General features: G+C 36.0%; 1 protein-coding gene across 2 annotated transcripts in view; it reads right to left on the bottom strand.

Moving 5' to 3' along the window:
* Positions 1 to 12,672: 12,672 nt before the first annotated feature.
* Positions 12,673 to 16,637, bottom strand: part of ergic3 (ERGIC and golgi 3) — a 43,740-nt gene continuing 39,775 nt past the window's right edge. For both annotated transcript variants that reach the window (XM_030135358.1, XM_030135359.1), the window contains one exon: positions 12,673 to 15,964. In XM_030135358.1, the coding sequence (XP_029991218.1) occupies positions 15,885 to 15,964 (80 nt within the window). In that variant the 3' untranslated portion in view covers positions 12,673 to 15,884. The remainder of the gene's footprint in view (positions 15,965 to 16,637) is intronic.

The raw sequence follows: 16,637 nt of genomic DNA, 5'->3' as shown, positions 1-16,637 counted from the left end.
GATAAGTGATTGATACTGTCAAAGTGCACCAGATTAATTCATTTAGATTGCAAATGTTCAAAATTTGGTGGTTTGACAGTGGTGCAGTTTATTTTTGTTACATGATTCTGTAGTTTTAATGTATTATTTTGTCTTTGTTTTTTATCTTCCCCAAAGCAACAACTTTATGCAGCTGACACAGTGCCCTTTCAAGCAGCAACTACAACAAGCAGTGTCACAAGCAAAGCGATCTGGCTACTCAGGTAAAAATAAATGTGTAGTGCTTTATATTTCATAAGTACATCAGTGATATTTTAAAATATTTTGACAGCGGTACAGTTTATTTTGGTTACAGAACACAATTCTGTAGTTTTAATGTAGTATTTCTTGCAGTGTTCTGTAGTTTTAATGTATTATTTTGTCTTTGTTTTTTATCCTCCCCAAAGCGACAACTTTCTGCAGCTGACACAGTGCCCTCTCAAGCAGCAACTACAGCAAACAGTGTCACAACTACAGCAAACCGTGTCACAATGTTCTAATAAGCATGTCTTTTAAGATGCACTGAAGCATATCAAATGTGTTATTTTTTTTCAGGGTGAAATATACCTTGTTGTTTTGCAATGCAAACCCTGTTGGACAATATTTTATTTTAAAAAAAATTTTTTTCACTCAAGAAAAATAAAAGTGTTAAATTAAAACAGTTGCCTCATTTTTTTTTAAAGTCATTGTTTCAATAAACAAAATATTATGAACAAATTTAGGCAATTAAAACTGCACAAAAACTATGTAAAATGCTGTGTAAATGTTACTTATTTATAGTCCATAAGTAAAGTTTACAAAAGTATTTTGAAATTACCTTAAAAAGCCATTGATTTTAGGTGAGATTTTTCAGTTTGAAGCAGTCAGAGTCTAAGTAAAACTTACAAAGGAGAGAGTAAAATTCAATGACCATATTAATAATCAGCAGTAAACTACCTGAGGTTTGCGAGTAAAATAAACTGATACCCACAAGTAAAGTTTACTTGACGATTGCCCCTGTAGAATTTACTTGTAATATGTAAGTGCAAAAACTTTCCTAAGTTTTCTGAAGTAAATATACTCCAATTTTTTTTCAGTATAGAAAGTGAAAGAAAAAAAATCCTTCACAAGCTAGCTATTTCATGTCGAGACCTGTTTTTGGTTATGTAGGGGGGAAAAAAATCTTTTTTTTAGATTAGTGACAAAATAATCTTAGATTCCAGTGAAGCCATGCTTAAGCAGAGGGTTAAATGCTTTCTTTCAGAAATTTCCATTGGTTTGGTTCATTTGATTAATGAGTAATTTAAAAAAAAAAACATGTTTTTTTGAGAAAAGTGAAATTCCCTACATAACCAGCACCATCTGATAATAAAATGCTTAAAAAAGCACTTCACACCAATTTTTTTAGACAAAATGATTTTTATAATGATAAAAGGGTGTGTAAAAGGTCATAAAACTATATGGAAAATAGAAATATATGACTGAGATTTCAAATTATAGCAATGATAAGTTATGTTATTATTCATTCTTAGAGAACTTTCCGTGGGACTGAATTTAGGTCATATAAAAAGTTCCATAATTTTCTTGAAAATGCTTTTCTGGCAAAAATTTTAATGGATTTAGAAACTTAAGATGTTATACTATTGAACTACAAAAAAATTGAAATCATTATCTCAATTCTAATTTTTTGATTCAAAGTCAACAGGCGCGTGACTTGACCCAGTTCACAAATGGTCTTATTAAATGTGACCAGTGTATGAATTCACAAACTTCATCATTCAGAATTGTAACTTCTCAAAATAATAGACAGCCTTTTGCATGTTTGTTTGTTTGTTTTTTTGTTAATTTAATGCAGCCTAGCAGAAGGTTCAGAACTTCTCCTGTACTGTATATGTGGTATTTTAAAAAGGATAAGAGTTCCATAAAATAGAGATCTTTAGCTAAACAATGTGCCCACTTGATAAATGATGTGTGCAAATTTACTTTTTCATGTTGATGTTCACTTTCACATAATCGGAACCTCCTGTGATTAATCACACACAATTTCCAGTATTTGTGACCCAAACACTTGCTATTATTCAGCTAGAAAGACAAAATAAAAGTGGCAAAATTAAAAAGTGGCTTTGTTTTACATTTCACTACCGATTATATTTAAAACCAACTTTGTCCTGCTGTAAAAGTAGCCCTGCTGTTCTGTATAAAGCCCATTTTTCCACTGTCGCTAAATGTTCTGCCATGTCCTATACAATCGATATAATAAATGAGAAATACATATTTTAAATTTGGAAATACAGTATACATGTAAATATACTGTATGTAAATGTGGACATAAATATTACCTTTAAGGTGATATTTTGTTATCACATACATACATCATTTGGATGTATCCCAAGATGCAAGTTATTTATATTGGACAACCACAGTAGAATTTGTACATGTACAGAATTACAGTATATATTCTGAATGAGGCATTTACAACACATATGTTGGTTTCACATTATATGTGGCTCTAAGGTCTTACAACTGTAAATTATCCATCTGTCCATTTTCCAAAATGCTCCAGAGCCTTTCTCGGCTGCTGTCAGGCGAAGACAAGGTACACCCTGGATGTGTCACTAGTTCATCACAGTGCTGACATATACAGACAAACTACTATCCACTCTCATATTCACACGTATGGGTGATTTAAGTTGACCACTTTTTCTATTAGGACTCAGGAGGTAAGTCAAATCAAATCAAATCAAATCAAATCAAATGTTATTTGTGTAGCACCAAATCATAACAAAAGCTATCTCATGACACTTTACATATAGAGTTGGTCAAAACCAGACTCTAAGCCAATTTACAGAAACCCAACAAAATCCTCCAGGAGCAAACACCTGTGACTGGTGACAGTGGTAAGGAAAAACTTCCCTTTAACAGGGAGAATCCTCGAGCAGACCCAGACTCCTGGAGGATGGCCATCTGCCATGACCAGCAGGTCATCCAGTAGACAGAGGGTTGGTGGTTCACATCCTGCTCTTCCTGTTGTGTCCTTGGGCAAGATGCTTCACCCACCTTGACTCCAGTGTCACTCACACTGGTGTAAAAATATGAATAAATATTCAGAGTTGGCACAGATTGATAACTACATTTGCGTCAGTCTGCCTGACTGATGTAGTTTATCACCACCAGTATTTGATTGCGGAGGATTCAGTGTAAGCACTTTGAATGTCTAGAAAAGAAAAAATTTGTTCCAATCCATTATTATTATTAAGGTGCATGTCTTTGGATGGTGGGGGTAGTGGGAGTTCCCGGAGAGATGCAAATAGACCATGCCAACTCCACGCACAGTGGCCCATGCCAACTGGTGCTGGATCAAGCCATAGACCATATTGCTGTGAGGTGACAGTGCTAACCACTGCAGAACCATAAACATGGGCATCAGTATGCTTTCCATAGACTTAATTTTGTTATTTTTGCTTTTAATATTGGCTAATCCACACACTCACACTCTCAGACTGTACAATATTACATCATTTTACATCTGGTTGTAGTATTGCTTTACCTTCTTTGGAACTTTGCTGAAGGTACCTGATGCTTACTGCTTTCACAAAATTGAAATACAAAAAAAAAAACCTGTACAGAATTGTATTATGTATACATTTAAAACAAATACACATATTCAAAAGAATATATAAAAATGCTAATCATTTGCGTAAAGGCATTTATTCTCCAACTTGATGCCTTAAATGGCTGTTTTCATCCATGTACATTCTTATATGAAAAGCCTGCCTGGTTGCTGGAGCTCAAACCTGCACATGCACTACAACACTTCCTCTAGTCCCATTCTACTGGACAAAACAGCACGCATTTAAAAAAGCAAAATGCAGCTAAGCAGCTCTGTTAGGCTGTGAAAGGTGTCCGGAATTACCCTAATGTGCAACACAGTCAGATTTAGCAAGCATTTACATTTGTCAGCAGTCTGACCACAATTAGACATTTGTACAGACGAAATATTATATCTTAATATCGCTTGAAAAAAATCCAAAATGGAGTAGTATGGTTTAAGAAAAGCTTGAACTTCCTTCCTTGGAGCTACAAAAGCTGGACTGACTCATTGACTTCAGTTCCTCCACAAAAAAACAACAAACTAAGACTCAGGAGTGACTCTTAATTTCTCATCTGTAAATATAACAGCTGGGATGATATTAATGTGTGTGATGAAGCTCAGAGGCTTTATTACACTGAGAGCTTAATGTTTCACATAAACTTATTGTAAACCAGACAAGTAGCCCCATGTCTGAAGATGGTTCTTTAATCATTTAACTGCTTCTATATTTCAGTGTTAACAGAAGAATGTAAAGCAACATTACAAATGTTGTGTAAATCTTCTTCCACAGGCAGACCACCATCAAATTTCCATTGCCTCTTTTTTGCTAAAGGACCCTGCATTGTCCCCTGTGCATTTTGCCCTGTTGAAAAGTAAGAGGACAGTCCCTTTTCTGACTTTTTTTCCTCAACATTTTTCCACTTTTTGGATAGATGAATGGTTGAGATAAGAAAAAAAAAAAGAAAGAAAGAAATGCAGAAGCAGAGAGGAAAGACCATATGTAGCAAAGGGCCCAGCCTGGACTCAACCAGATGGGAGTGATCCTATCCTCCAAATTTAGGGGAATTTAGAGGGATATAATCATTGTAAAGATGAAATATAAGAATCAAAATTTTGTTCTTGTCACACAAAAATAATATTCATTCCTATTACCTCAGAATGAGCTCTTTATTCTATTTTATATCTTGCACTGTGTTGCCCTGAAATTATTCAGCAATAGCTTAGAATGAACTTGCCCATTTTATAATGGGTGGCATCCAATGTTACTGTGAATTTTACTGTCTCCTACTTTGTGTAAGTGTGGACCAGGGTTAATATCCTGTCATCTAAAAAGCCCAGAATGAACAAATGCTGGCTAAAGCATTTTTGTGGCAACCATGGGTCAGGGTGAGGGAGGATGAAATAATCTACAATTTCACCATTACATGTGGCTAAATGTTATACACTGGATTTTTAAAATGAGGTATTATTAAATGGATGAAATCTCTTTAAATAACTGTAACAACCCAGGGTCTCACTAACTACACTTGCTCATCCCAATTTTACCTTTAATTTTCCACCCATCTATATTTACAGACTTACTTTAGATAAAGATTATTGGTATAAAACCATGCTGAACCACAGCTATGGTACATTATGATGAGTCTCTACTGATTCATCTGTTGTGATGCTCTGTTGAAGTCTTTCCCATGTGATACATGAAATACAGAACAACCTCATTGTGAGTCACTGTGGATCACAGGCAGACTAGTGCCTAAATAAATATGAATGAAATGCTGGTGGACATACTCTGGTGCACTTTGGTTCGTGCTTGATATTTTCCATCTCTGTTTGGATGCAGTGAGTCAAATTCAGCTGCTCTGTCCACACTCTGACGAAAGAGTGTTTCATTACTAAAAGCGTCTCCATCTGGTTTTCAGAGGAAATCAGTGCAGGAAGTTCATCACTCTGTCACCTTGAACAGAAATAAAACTAATTAAGTATTCTGTCTTCACATGATTGGTATACATCACTAAACACTGGGTGGGACTTGCTCAGTACATATGTAGTACATAAACATATGCATGTCAGTCCATAACAGACAATGAAGTGAAGCATGGCAATAGGAAGTGCAGGGACACAGTTTCGCAGTCCTTTGTGAACCATGTTGTAGATTATCAGAACTTGTGGACATTTTTGTGGACTTTCACATTTAATGCATACCTCAGGCATCATAGCATTATCAATGCAGGATATGTCCTCTTTGAAAGTCACATTGTCTTTCTCAATCATAAAGCCAGCTAATTTCTGATTCACAAACCAACATCTGGTCAGCGGAACCACTTACTACGCCTTTTCCTTTCTACTAGCAACACTGTGTGTGTCTAAATCCCAAAGCTAACATCCGTCACTGGTAGATTCCAGCTGATAGTGGAGCGTCTCGCTGTGATGGCATCATAATCCAGGGACAGGAAGTACGAGGATGAGTGTGTGAAAGCAGTGCTAATATACATACAATCATGTAACCACACACACTGTTAACAGAGACAGAAAGTATTTGTGTATTGTTTAAATGTCAGAATGACTTATCACAGGTCTCAGGTTACTTTTCCATCCTAAAGTAGCTCAAATTTTAACTGTAATAAAAAACAATTTTATGGAATATCCAGAGTTGCTGCATATAGATAAATAGATGGTACTGATTGTCTATCCAGTATGAATGGCTGCATTTGGCCATATTGTGTTAAAAAAGACAGTAATGATGATGGGTTTGCCTTCTTGACAGTGGGCATTAAAGTGAAACCTCAGCTTCAAATCTTTGTTCTGTATGTAGAAAACTCCATTATAAACTCCAAACTAAACATAGACAATCATAAGTGAATAAATGCAGCCTTGAAACATTACTTTAATCAGAGTATATGCTGGGTAGAGATTTTCTTAAAGGGGGATTCCAGTCTTTTGGTGTAAATCCAGAACAGCTGTAGGGGCTGTGCAGTTCTACTTGAATGAAATCTTATAAGAAAAATAACTTTGTGCCTTTTAATATCAACTTTTATAATGTCAACAGCTGACTTCATAACAAATAGAGTTCTGCCGTGATGATCTTAACCCATAAAGACCCAGTGCCACTTTTGTGGTAGTTTCCAAATGAATTTTTCTATATTTCTACCTTTCTTAACTTATTTCTCACCATTTTTAATCAATATTATCTTCTGTATTTTGCATTTTTGGTGTAAAGCATGTATTTTCCTATATTGAATTCACAGATTATGTACATGTAAATGAAAACTCAGAGTAAATTCAAAGTTAAATACATAAAAACAGAGAAAAATTAAAAGAAAAGTTACTTTTCCAGCAAAGATATTGCTAAATGAATGTAAAAACAAGTGTCTCCATCCACTGCCATTGATCTAACTCCATGGTGAATCAGTGTTATAGAAGATGACAGTGTTTCCACGGTAACTTCAGAGCCTCTGAACGTCCAAATGGGTCATATCTGATGACCATGAAAAGAAGACAAAGAGAATTTACAGCAATTATTTATATGTATTGATAGGATTAATGGATCAACAGGTATTAAACCGTTTATGTCTGTAGATGGATTTTGTCGCCAGTGGCTGTTTGGGTCTTTATGGGTTAAACATCTTAATCATAGACTAGCATGTTATGACACAAACCAGAGGAAAAAAATATTGTTTTGAGGCAGAGATGGCAGTTTTGAGGAGTTAAGGGTTGTTTCTACCATGTCGCTTAGCTTTTATTTATATGATCCAATGTTTAATTTGCCTCAAGGAATTTTAGAATCTGTACAACATACAGCAGTCTCTGACCTTCAACTGTTGAGGAAAACATCATTAAAAGGCATAGAGATAAAGTGTCCTCCAGGTCAGAGTTTTTGTTTCATGTTGTTATAATGTCAAAATCACATTGTTCATTACTACTGCTCAAGGTTAAAAACAAAACAAAACAAATCAAATTATGTTTTCCATTAAATGGTTTTAGGAAATTAAGTTTATTGAGTGTTTATCCAATTTTGTCAATTCTGTATATGTACATAATGATACAGATGACAAAGTTGGTCTATAGTCCACAACTTTCACGGCTAAGATTACCATTTCTCTTCCCATGACAAACCAGTTTACAATTTCGCTAGAGAATCAGTGGTGGTGTTTATACTCTTGTGATGGATTTACATAAAATACCCAGCCAGAGACACGCAACTACATCCTGATACATAATTGTATTTCCAGTATCAAACAGTTCTGGACTGTAACACTGGACAGCTCAGTGCTGACACACAAATACAGGAAGTTACTCAGGCAGACTGTAATTTCATTCAAATGCTCTGTTCGCTGTCTCACGGTGGGTGACAGTGAAGTACAAGGTTGCCATCTAGTGGCTGTCATATGTACAGCTGCTTGTCAGCCACTTGTCATTTCAGCAGGTTTACATACTTGGTTATTCTGTTTTTAATTTTCTGTATGTTTCCCACATTCTTGAATAATAAAATATTAATCCCAGCCCTTCATACCATCACAGGTTCTGGGTAATTTTGTTAACTTATTGTTTGAATATAAATTCTATTTTACTGTTGCCACATGTGAATGTTACCCCTTTTATAGACTTTACAATGAAAGATACAAAATACATGACAAACTAAACTGTCAAACTGAAGGGAAAAAAATCATAAAGTCTTCGTGCTGTGATTTTTTTTTTTTTTTTTTTTTTTAACTCTGAGCTCTTCAGATAATAAGAAGCAACAATATAAAGTAAAACAGTACAGACACAGCAGGATACTCTAAAAGTACCAATAAGATATAGTGAGTACAGTAGACAGTAAGATGATCTGAGAAAAAAAAAAAAAAAGCATAAGGTTATTAAAGTGTTGATGCAGATCTCTTTATCTGTGTAGAAGTGTAGGAGGGCATCAAATGGTGCTCAGCTGTCTAAGAGTCGTGGGGAAGAAGCTATTATTCATTGTGGTGTTGTGTGAGTGGACTGTGTGACATAGTTTGTTAGATGGGGGCAGTACAAAGAGGTGGTGTGTGCAGGATGGGTGTGGCATCTGACAATTTCTGCTGCCCTGCTCTCAGATCTGGATGTGCAAGATTCTTCAACTCAAAGACAGCTGTGTGCTGATGCTGTTTCAGGCTGTCCTGACAACTTTTTATCTAGCAAACCTTAGTTCTGTTGAGGTGTGTTGTAAACATGTAACTGGAAGTTTAAAAGTCAGGTCCAGGACTGTTTTTTGTCATAATGTTATTTTAGATGAGTACACTGCCCATCAGGTAGAAGTTCAGGAGGAATTCCTGAAACAGCCAATCTCACAAAGTACAAGTACTGTTTTGCTGTTCTAATGACAGTGGAACTGTGTGTGGAAACCCATAAATGCTCATCAATAGACAGTGTACAATACATAAAAATGTTGATATTTGAAATCATTTCCCTAATTCAAGTGGAGGAATCTAACTCCATTTCCATCACAGGAACTGTTGTAAAAACATTTAAATAATGCTTATTGAGTGTAGCAAACATCTGTTCTAACATGGCTTTTATATGGATGGAAGACTAGTAATAGTCAAAAGTGAAAACAATTTAAGGAATTGTTTGCATCCATTGTCCATTAATTTTATTGATACATAAAAATTATAAGCTGCTGCTTGTGCCTTAAGAACACCTTTTTTTCCCCAAGTTTATCATTATTTACCTTTCTCTCCAATTGAGCGTGAGGTTTCAAAGTATAAATTTATGTTACTGAATAGTGTGAAATAATGTACATTTCAGTTATGAAAAAGACACTTTGATAGGTTTTCTTATTTCTCTCCATGATATCAAGAAAATCTGAAATTGAGAGTTAGTAAATTCTCTGCAGACACAAAGTGAGCAATGACACAGTGAAGGCTGGTGTATTCAACATTTATTTTGTCATTTTAAAAACTGTTTGACAATCATCAAAATATAAATACACTTCTCTCTCGCATTCAATCCACACATTCACACTCATACGCACAACCCATCAGAACTCACGTACACACACTCCCTCACACAACCCCTGCCCCTGATTTAGATGCTAAAAGGTGCAACAACAGAATCATGTCTCAATCTTCTCTGTCTGAATGAGTTCAGACAAAGAAATACCAGATCATTGAACTGTCTCTTTACAGCTGATAACATTCAGTACATGAATGTTAATTTCAAACATGTCTGAAATTACAGATTTTTATTGACTAAATGAACCTGTTTTCCTGCCATTACAATGTAGTGATATCACATGAATGTTGAAAAGAGCCTTATCTCCTTCAAATTACATTTATACACCAATAAATGATAACATCCTCTCTTTAACTGTCTTTATCCCAAACATGTGGTATGTATATTCATCATCTAAACATAACCAGAGAAGAGTTAATAATAAATGTGTTGTTGCTGAATATTTCTGCAACATGGCAGATACATTCATGATGAAAAGAACAGCATACATTTGATTTTTCACTGAAATAGGACATATTTTAAGACTGTATCACCTAAAATGAGAAAACTGCTTCATATTATATTTTTTAAATAAAATTTCTGACTGTTGGATTATTGGATGAATTTATAATTTTAAAAAAAAATAAAAATAAAAATAAAAACAATAATAATAATAATTATTATTATTATTATTATTATTATTATTATTATTATTATTATTATTATTATTATTGTTATTATAGAAGACAGACCTTTGGAAAATTTGTCCTAGTTTTATCATTTAACATTATTCATTTTATGGAAAAAATTATCCAATTCTATATGGAAGTCCTTTTTAAGACACACACCTGCAGCAGAGCCAGGAAGAGGTTTGTTGAAAGGTCAGACACTCTAATGATTTTACACAATAACGTGCAACACAATAAAATCTCTAAGAATAACAGACTTTGTTGGCAGCAGATTCCCTATTATCCTAAAACACATAATGCAAATGCAAATTTTCTAATGGTTCCTTTCTTGCAAATGCATCACCGTACATGACTTAAATTACAAACAAAAGCTGTAGTTGAGTGTATCTGACTAATATAAAGCATATTTCAATCTCCGTCAGGTGGGTTTTCTCAACAAACTGCACTTAAAACAGCTGGGGGGAAAAAACACAAACTACAACTGACTAGATGGAAAACTTCCAGTGTGAGTTTTCCTTAAAATTAATTCCTATTTTAGCCAACATTGAGTGCTGGAATGGGAATCGAGAACTGGTTCTTTTTGAGAACCGGTTCCCAGTGGCTCGATTCCTTGGAATTGTTTGCCTGCCTGCTTAACGATTCTGCTTATCAATTCCTCCTTTGTTGCGCATGTGTGATGACGTCACACACACGCTGCATTGTTTTGGTTCAGAATGTAGCCAACATGGCGTTGAGGCAGAAATGCTCTAAAGTATGGCTATACTTCACACGAAAAGATGACACCAGGGCTACCTGTAACACTTCCAAAGCTTCCATTTGTTCAAAGGGGGAAATCCCTCTAATATTCTCAAACATCTGAACACACAGCATGCAATTCGTTTGCAGGAATGTCACATATTTGATACATTACTTAGCGATGCTTGTGAATCTACCAGCAGAGGGAACACCAGGGCATCACCTGGGCCCAGTTCTGGTGGGGGCAACAAATGTCCCGCCCCCTGAAATACAAGTTTCCAAGGGTAGGGAAAAGGAAAATGAGGTGCACAACAGCAAGAGACATAGACGAATTAGTAAAGCGTCTTAAGTTTCAGTTCCACTGTACGGGCCCGGCATCATCTGTTATTATTATTTGTGCATACTGTAATATTTTCTGTGCATAGATGGAAATATAAAAGACAACTGATGCAAACACACCCGTTTGTACTCTTATATTCCCTCACCCAATGAGAATTGATAAGGAATTGGATCAATAAGCAAAATTGATAATGGAACTGGAATCGTTAAATTCTTATGGCTTCCCATCCATAATTGAGTGTTTCTGTCTAACACTGAAAACATGCTGAAAATAAACAGAAGGAAAGTGGATCAGACTAGAAGAAACATGTGGGTGTCATATGGTGACTCAACATGTGAGTCAGGGATAAAGTCAGGACTACTTCCCTGTTATTTACACATTTTTAGATGAAAATAATACTTTTTAAAAGGCGTATGAGAGGCTGCTGGCTGTGCAATGACACTTTAACTTTACCCACTCGCACAGAAAAATTATGAGATGCAATAATAATCCACACAGTAGTAAGAAGAAAAGTAGCCCCTTTCCTTCATCAAAACACCAAACATGTACCTAATATGAGTGACTTTATAATTGACAGAGGAATGAAACACTGCATTTGGTGGCATTATGCATTATATGCTGTTTGTGGTTTAGCATTTGTGCATGTGTCTGTACATTATTTACAGTCCTGAATACAAAAACAAAAAGAGGTAAAACCAATAAAGAGACTGCTGCTGCATGTTCATGGCTGTCAGAAAAATGTTAGAAGAAAGAATGATCTGACATAACTTTTAGCAAATTGTGCGGTCAATTTAAGAAAAGAAAAGAAAAGAACTCTTAATTTCCATGGAACATTTTTAAATGAGGATGAACACAAAGGAGACGAAGAAAAGCAGCACAGTTGGGATGAAACAAAAATCACACTAAAACTGTCACTATTTGTGATGTGTAAATATTAATTCCCTATATCACAGCACTCTATATTTATTTCACTCCTAAACCAGATCCTTTAAAGCCACTTTGTGTGTTAGAATTCATGCTTTTGGCTCATGCTGGCAGCACCATAAGAGAGGATTGTGCTGTGTTACTTTCTCAACATGTGTGTGTTTTATACTATTCTCCTCTAGATGTTCCATTTACTTATGCATGAGTACACTGAACTGTCTTTATGTATGAAATGTGCTGTACACTGTCAATACATCAATACATTAAATACTGTATGTTTACATCACCTAACCATACAGTATTTAAATGTTTTTTGCATGTGTATTTGTGATAGTGGAAAGCTCTTTTTCATTTAGCGATATATCTAAATGACTCACATACAGGATTATGGGAGCTGAAACGGTACCAGGGATACACAGATACATGTGTTGTTTTTTAGGTTTTAAAATCTATTTTATCTATTTATTGCTATTGTTGCACTTTGTCACTGCTGCACTTTATGGCTGGACCCTTCAGCTGTCCTGTACAGTGACAGATCTGTGTGTATTTTGGAATGTGGCTAATGTCCTGTCCTGTGCTGTGACCCATGTCTGCAAACTGAACTGCCCCTTGGGGATAAAGTGATCTTAATCAGAGTCTGTAGCATCCTTGAAAAATTTCCAAAGGATTTAGTCTTTTGGAGAATTCCAGTGTTCAAATGTCCTTTTAAGGACACTGGGATATTGAGGATATTAGAACAGTACATCCCATATTTCTAATTGGTTCACTGACAAAGGCAGGTGAGGTGTTTTACTGCCAGGCTGGAAAAACAGTGCAGCCAATCAGGAGCTTTGTAGTTCACGTCACCCTTTGATGCCAGAAAATGCCACAGCTGTGAATAAGATGAATACAGCTGTCCAGATTTTTTTTTTTTTTTTAACTGCACCCAAAAACCTGTCAGACTGTCAATGAATGGAATTATTCTGTTGTCTATGAAAAAGTTCAGCCCTCTGAGTAATTTCATGACACAAGATCTTTTTAAAGAAAAAAGAATCTTGCTGCGTAGTGTCAGTAGCTGCTTACAAAGAAAATTATCCTGATTCAATTACATTTAAATCTTAAAGGCAACATGCCACCCAGAGTGTTTCATATCAAAGTGATTCTATTTGCCACATTCAAAAGAACAAAGGTTCTGATAAAATGTTTCTGACATTTTGTCAATGACATTAAGCTAAGAATCTAAAACTAATTTATCTTTAAACTCTTTCAGGTCCAGCTTGCTTTTGAACATGGCTTTTTGTACAAAATGTTATTGTGAAAATGGCATGTGGAGGCAAATTATAACAAGTCTGGTGATACTCAATAAAAACTTGTTTGTTTGTTTTTTTATCATAAACAGCATTAGTCCCATTCATTAGCTGTGAGACCATTGTTCTCTGCTGAAGTTTTGAAAATCATATTTTAACAAGTCACTGCAATCTGTTACTCAACCTAGAGATTATTTTCAGCCACATGAGGTGCTGTTGTGAACATTAATGGCAGCAGTAAATGAGTCTAAATAAAACACAGTGTGTGTTCATAGTAATAGAGGAGCCTGTAACCTAGTGCAGCAGTGTGACTCACAGCTGAGTTTTAACAGCTGAAGAGCAGAGAGGACAAACATATCATGCTGTAGATACTTGTAAAGAGATCAATTCACAGTTGCATTGGTCTGCATGTGGGATTTACTGATAACACCTCACAATAGACTTGGCCTGTTTTTCTTATCTTGTGATGAATGTACGTTCAGAAATACAACTCGGGAAAAGAACTCCACTGAAACCCTCTGGAATGTCACCCAGAGGAACATGTATGGCCACAAGCTGCCAAACAAAACCAGACTAAGTATTTTAGCTCCAGTAGTAATGTGAAAGTCATAGAGTGTCCTGCTAATGCCTGGAAGCCATAGAAAGGATTACTGTCTACAGTTTAGAATAGTAATGCAGGAAAGTCTCATGCTCTCAGTGTAAAAACATATGCTTTCCTGTTTGAAAGATTACAGGCAATTTCAGATAAGATAACTGAATTTACAAGGTGTTCTTCAATACAGCGATTTGTTTCATAGTGCCATTTTATGTGTTTTGCTGTTCAAAACAAGAGATATTTCAGAGTTGACAAGGTGCACTGAATGCATCCCCCACTACAACCTGTGTGTGTTTTTAACTCATACAGCAGAACAGAAACAATGCATCTGTATGTGAATTGAAACAAGCCTTTTACTTCAGTATTATTTTGGTGTTGCCATTTATCCTTCCTAAACTGACTTCCCAAACAGAGCATGTACCCAGATTTGGAGATTTGTAGCACAGATGTCACATTTATTTCCTCTGTTTGACACTATCTCTGTTGAGTAGATGTGTCCAAATCTGCATCATTGGTGTTACATTTATGTTAAAGCAGCGTATGACTTTCGTCACCAATTTTTCATCAAATCTGTAAAACCCGAGTCATTGCCTAAATACCACGAATCCTTTAGTCTGTCCATGATTACTCACCTGAATCTCTTCTCTCACGGTGAACAATTTCGAAGTGTACTCCACCATTTGTTTACAAACAGAGCCAGTAGGTCACTCAGGCATTTTCAGAAATTTGTTGCAACGTGCATTGTAGGAAGCGGAGCTTTAGCCATGCGTTTCCTGCCAGGCTGCTTCAGCCATAATGCAGCTGTGTGAACTTCCACTTCCCACAATGCATGTCATGACAAAATTCCGAAAATGCCCAAGTGACCTACTGGCTCTGTTTGTAAACAAATGGACTGTTTTTGGCGTAGTACACTTTGAAGTTGTTCACCATGAGGGAAGAGATTCAGGTGAGTAATCACAGAAGGACTAACGGATTCGTGATACTTAGGCTATGACTAGGGTTTTACAGATCTGATGAAAAATTGGTGGTGAAAGTCATGTGCTGCTTTAATGTTATTTCAGATTTTATTGCAACCTAATTCTGAGATAGTCGTATTGCTCAGCCCCAGTGAGGAGCAAGCCATAACCCACGAAAGCTGTTAATGAACATCAGGATTATTCCATCAAATACTGATTTGTATAGTCTTCGTAAGTTAAAACAATAGTATTATGTTGTTTCGAAATTAATCACTTGTTTTTGTTTTTTTGCGTTATTTGAAAACTGAAAAAACTTAATGCTTTGTTCTTTCAAACAATTGTCATTTCTTATACATAACTACACAAATAACAGTATTTGTAATTGGAATATAAGAGAAATGATGTCAGTAGTTTATACAATAAACAAATATGTTCTGTTTCCTCAAACCCTTACCTATAAATAGTAAAAGCATTTTCCAGAGTTGTATGACTTAAAATGTTCCTCCTTCGGTCTGGGGTGAGTACCTGACAGGAAAACAAATTCTTGTGTGAAGTAATCTTTTAATATCTCCACAGGAAATCGGACGGATGGATCTAAATGGATGAGAAAGCCTCTCCTGCGGTCCCTGTCCTGTTGGCAGCCACTTTCAATGGAGCAATAAACTCCAAAACAGAAGTCCATCTCTAGTGCTTTTTAAGACAGAAAACAAACTTCTGTTCCCACTCTGGTTCTTCGGTCTTTCGATTTCTAGGTTCTTCTGTCTTTGTGTCGATGTCTGTGTTGCACCAATGGAGGCTAGTGGCAGGGTGGGAGGGCGCTGTTAAGAAGCCTTCCCCAACTCTATTTTCTTCTGGATGGCCCGAGCTGAGTGGTAGATGAGCGAATCAATCAGACCAGCCACTGCAGGAGTTGAGGAGAAAAGAAAAAAAATTAGCTTTGAGTTCATGTGACTCTCAGTGAAGCCCAGGGTCAAGGACCAAAGCTGAGGTTGCAATACCACTGATGGCCACAAGGGTAAGCTTTAAAAAAAAAAAAAAAGCCCAGAGTCCCACAGACTTATTTTGAACTTCTCTCTAAAAATAAGTCAATTTTCCAGGACCAACCAATAAGTGATCAAGTCCATCTTTAATTTGTTTCTCTTTTTACCAGATCTCAGGTCAAATACAAGCTTTGATGTCTGCCATGTCCAGCTTTGATTGACAGGTCTGTAAGACAGATTGTTCACATCCTGAATTGGACTTTCAATGTGTGTGTATTTAATAAAACACATTTTTTTCCTCTGACAAACAGCTTCGCTATAGTTGTGGTCAATAGGTTCCACTAACAAGACTGCAAAATGGCTTTATCACACAATGCTTGATGAAGATCACAGTTTTTCAGAGTCAGGGAGCAACTGCTTAGCATTGGCTCACCTCAAAGACAGCACTGATCCCTCTGCCTACATCCCATTTGTCCAAATAGTGACACTTTCAGTTCCAAAAAGCCAACCAGGTGCCAAACTACAAATGACTGGCTTTACAGCAGTTCAGAACATAATGAGTGGTGCCATGATTCATCTGTCCACTAATAACAT

This window comes from Sphaeramia orbicularis, chromosome 5, assembly GCF_902148855.1.
Source record: "Sphaeramia orbicularis chromosome 5, fSphaOr1.1, whole genome shotgun sequence".
Classification (NCBI taxonomy): Eukaryota; Metazoa; Chordata; class Actinopteri; order Kurtiformes; family Apogonidae; genus Sphaeramia; species Sphaeramia orbicularis.
This window is presented reverse-complemented; position numbering and strand designations above follow the sequence as displayed.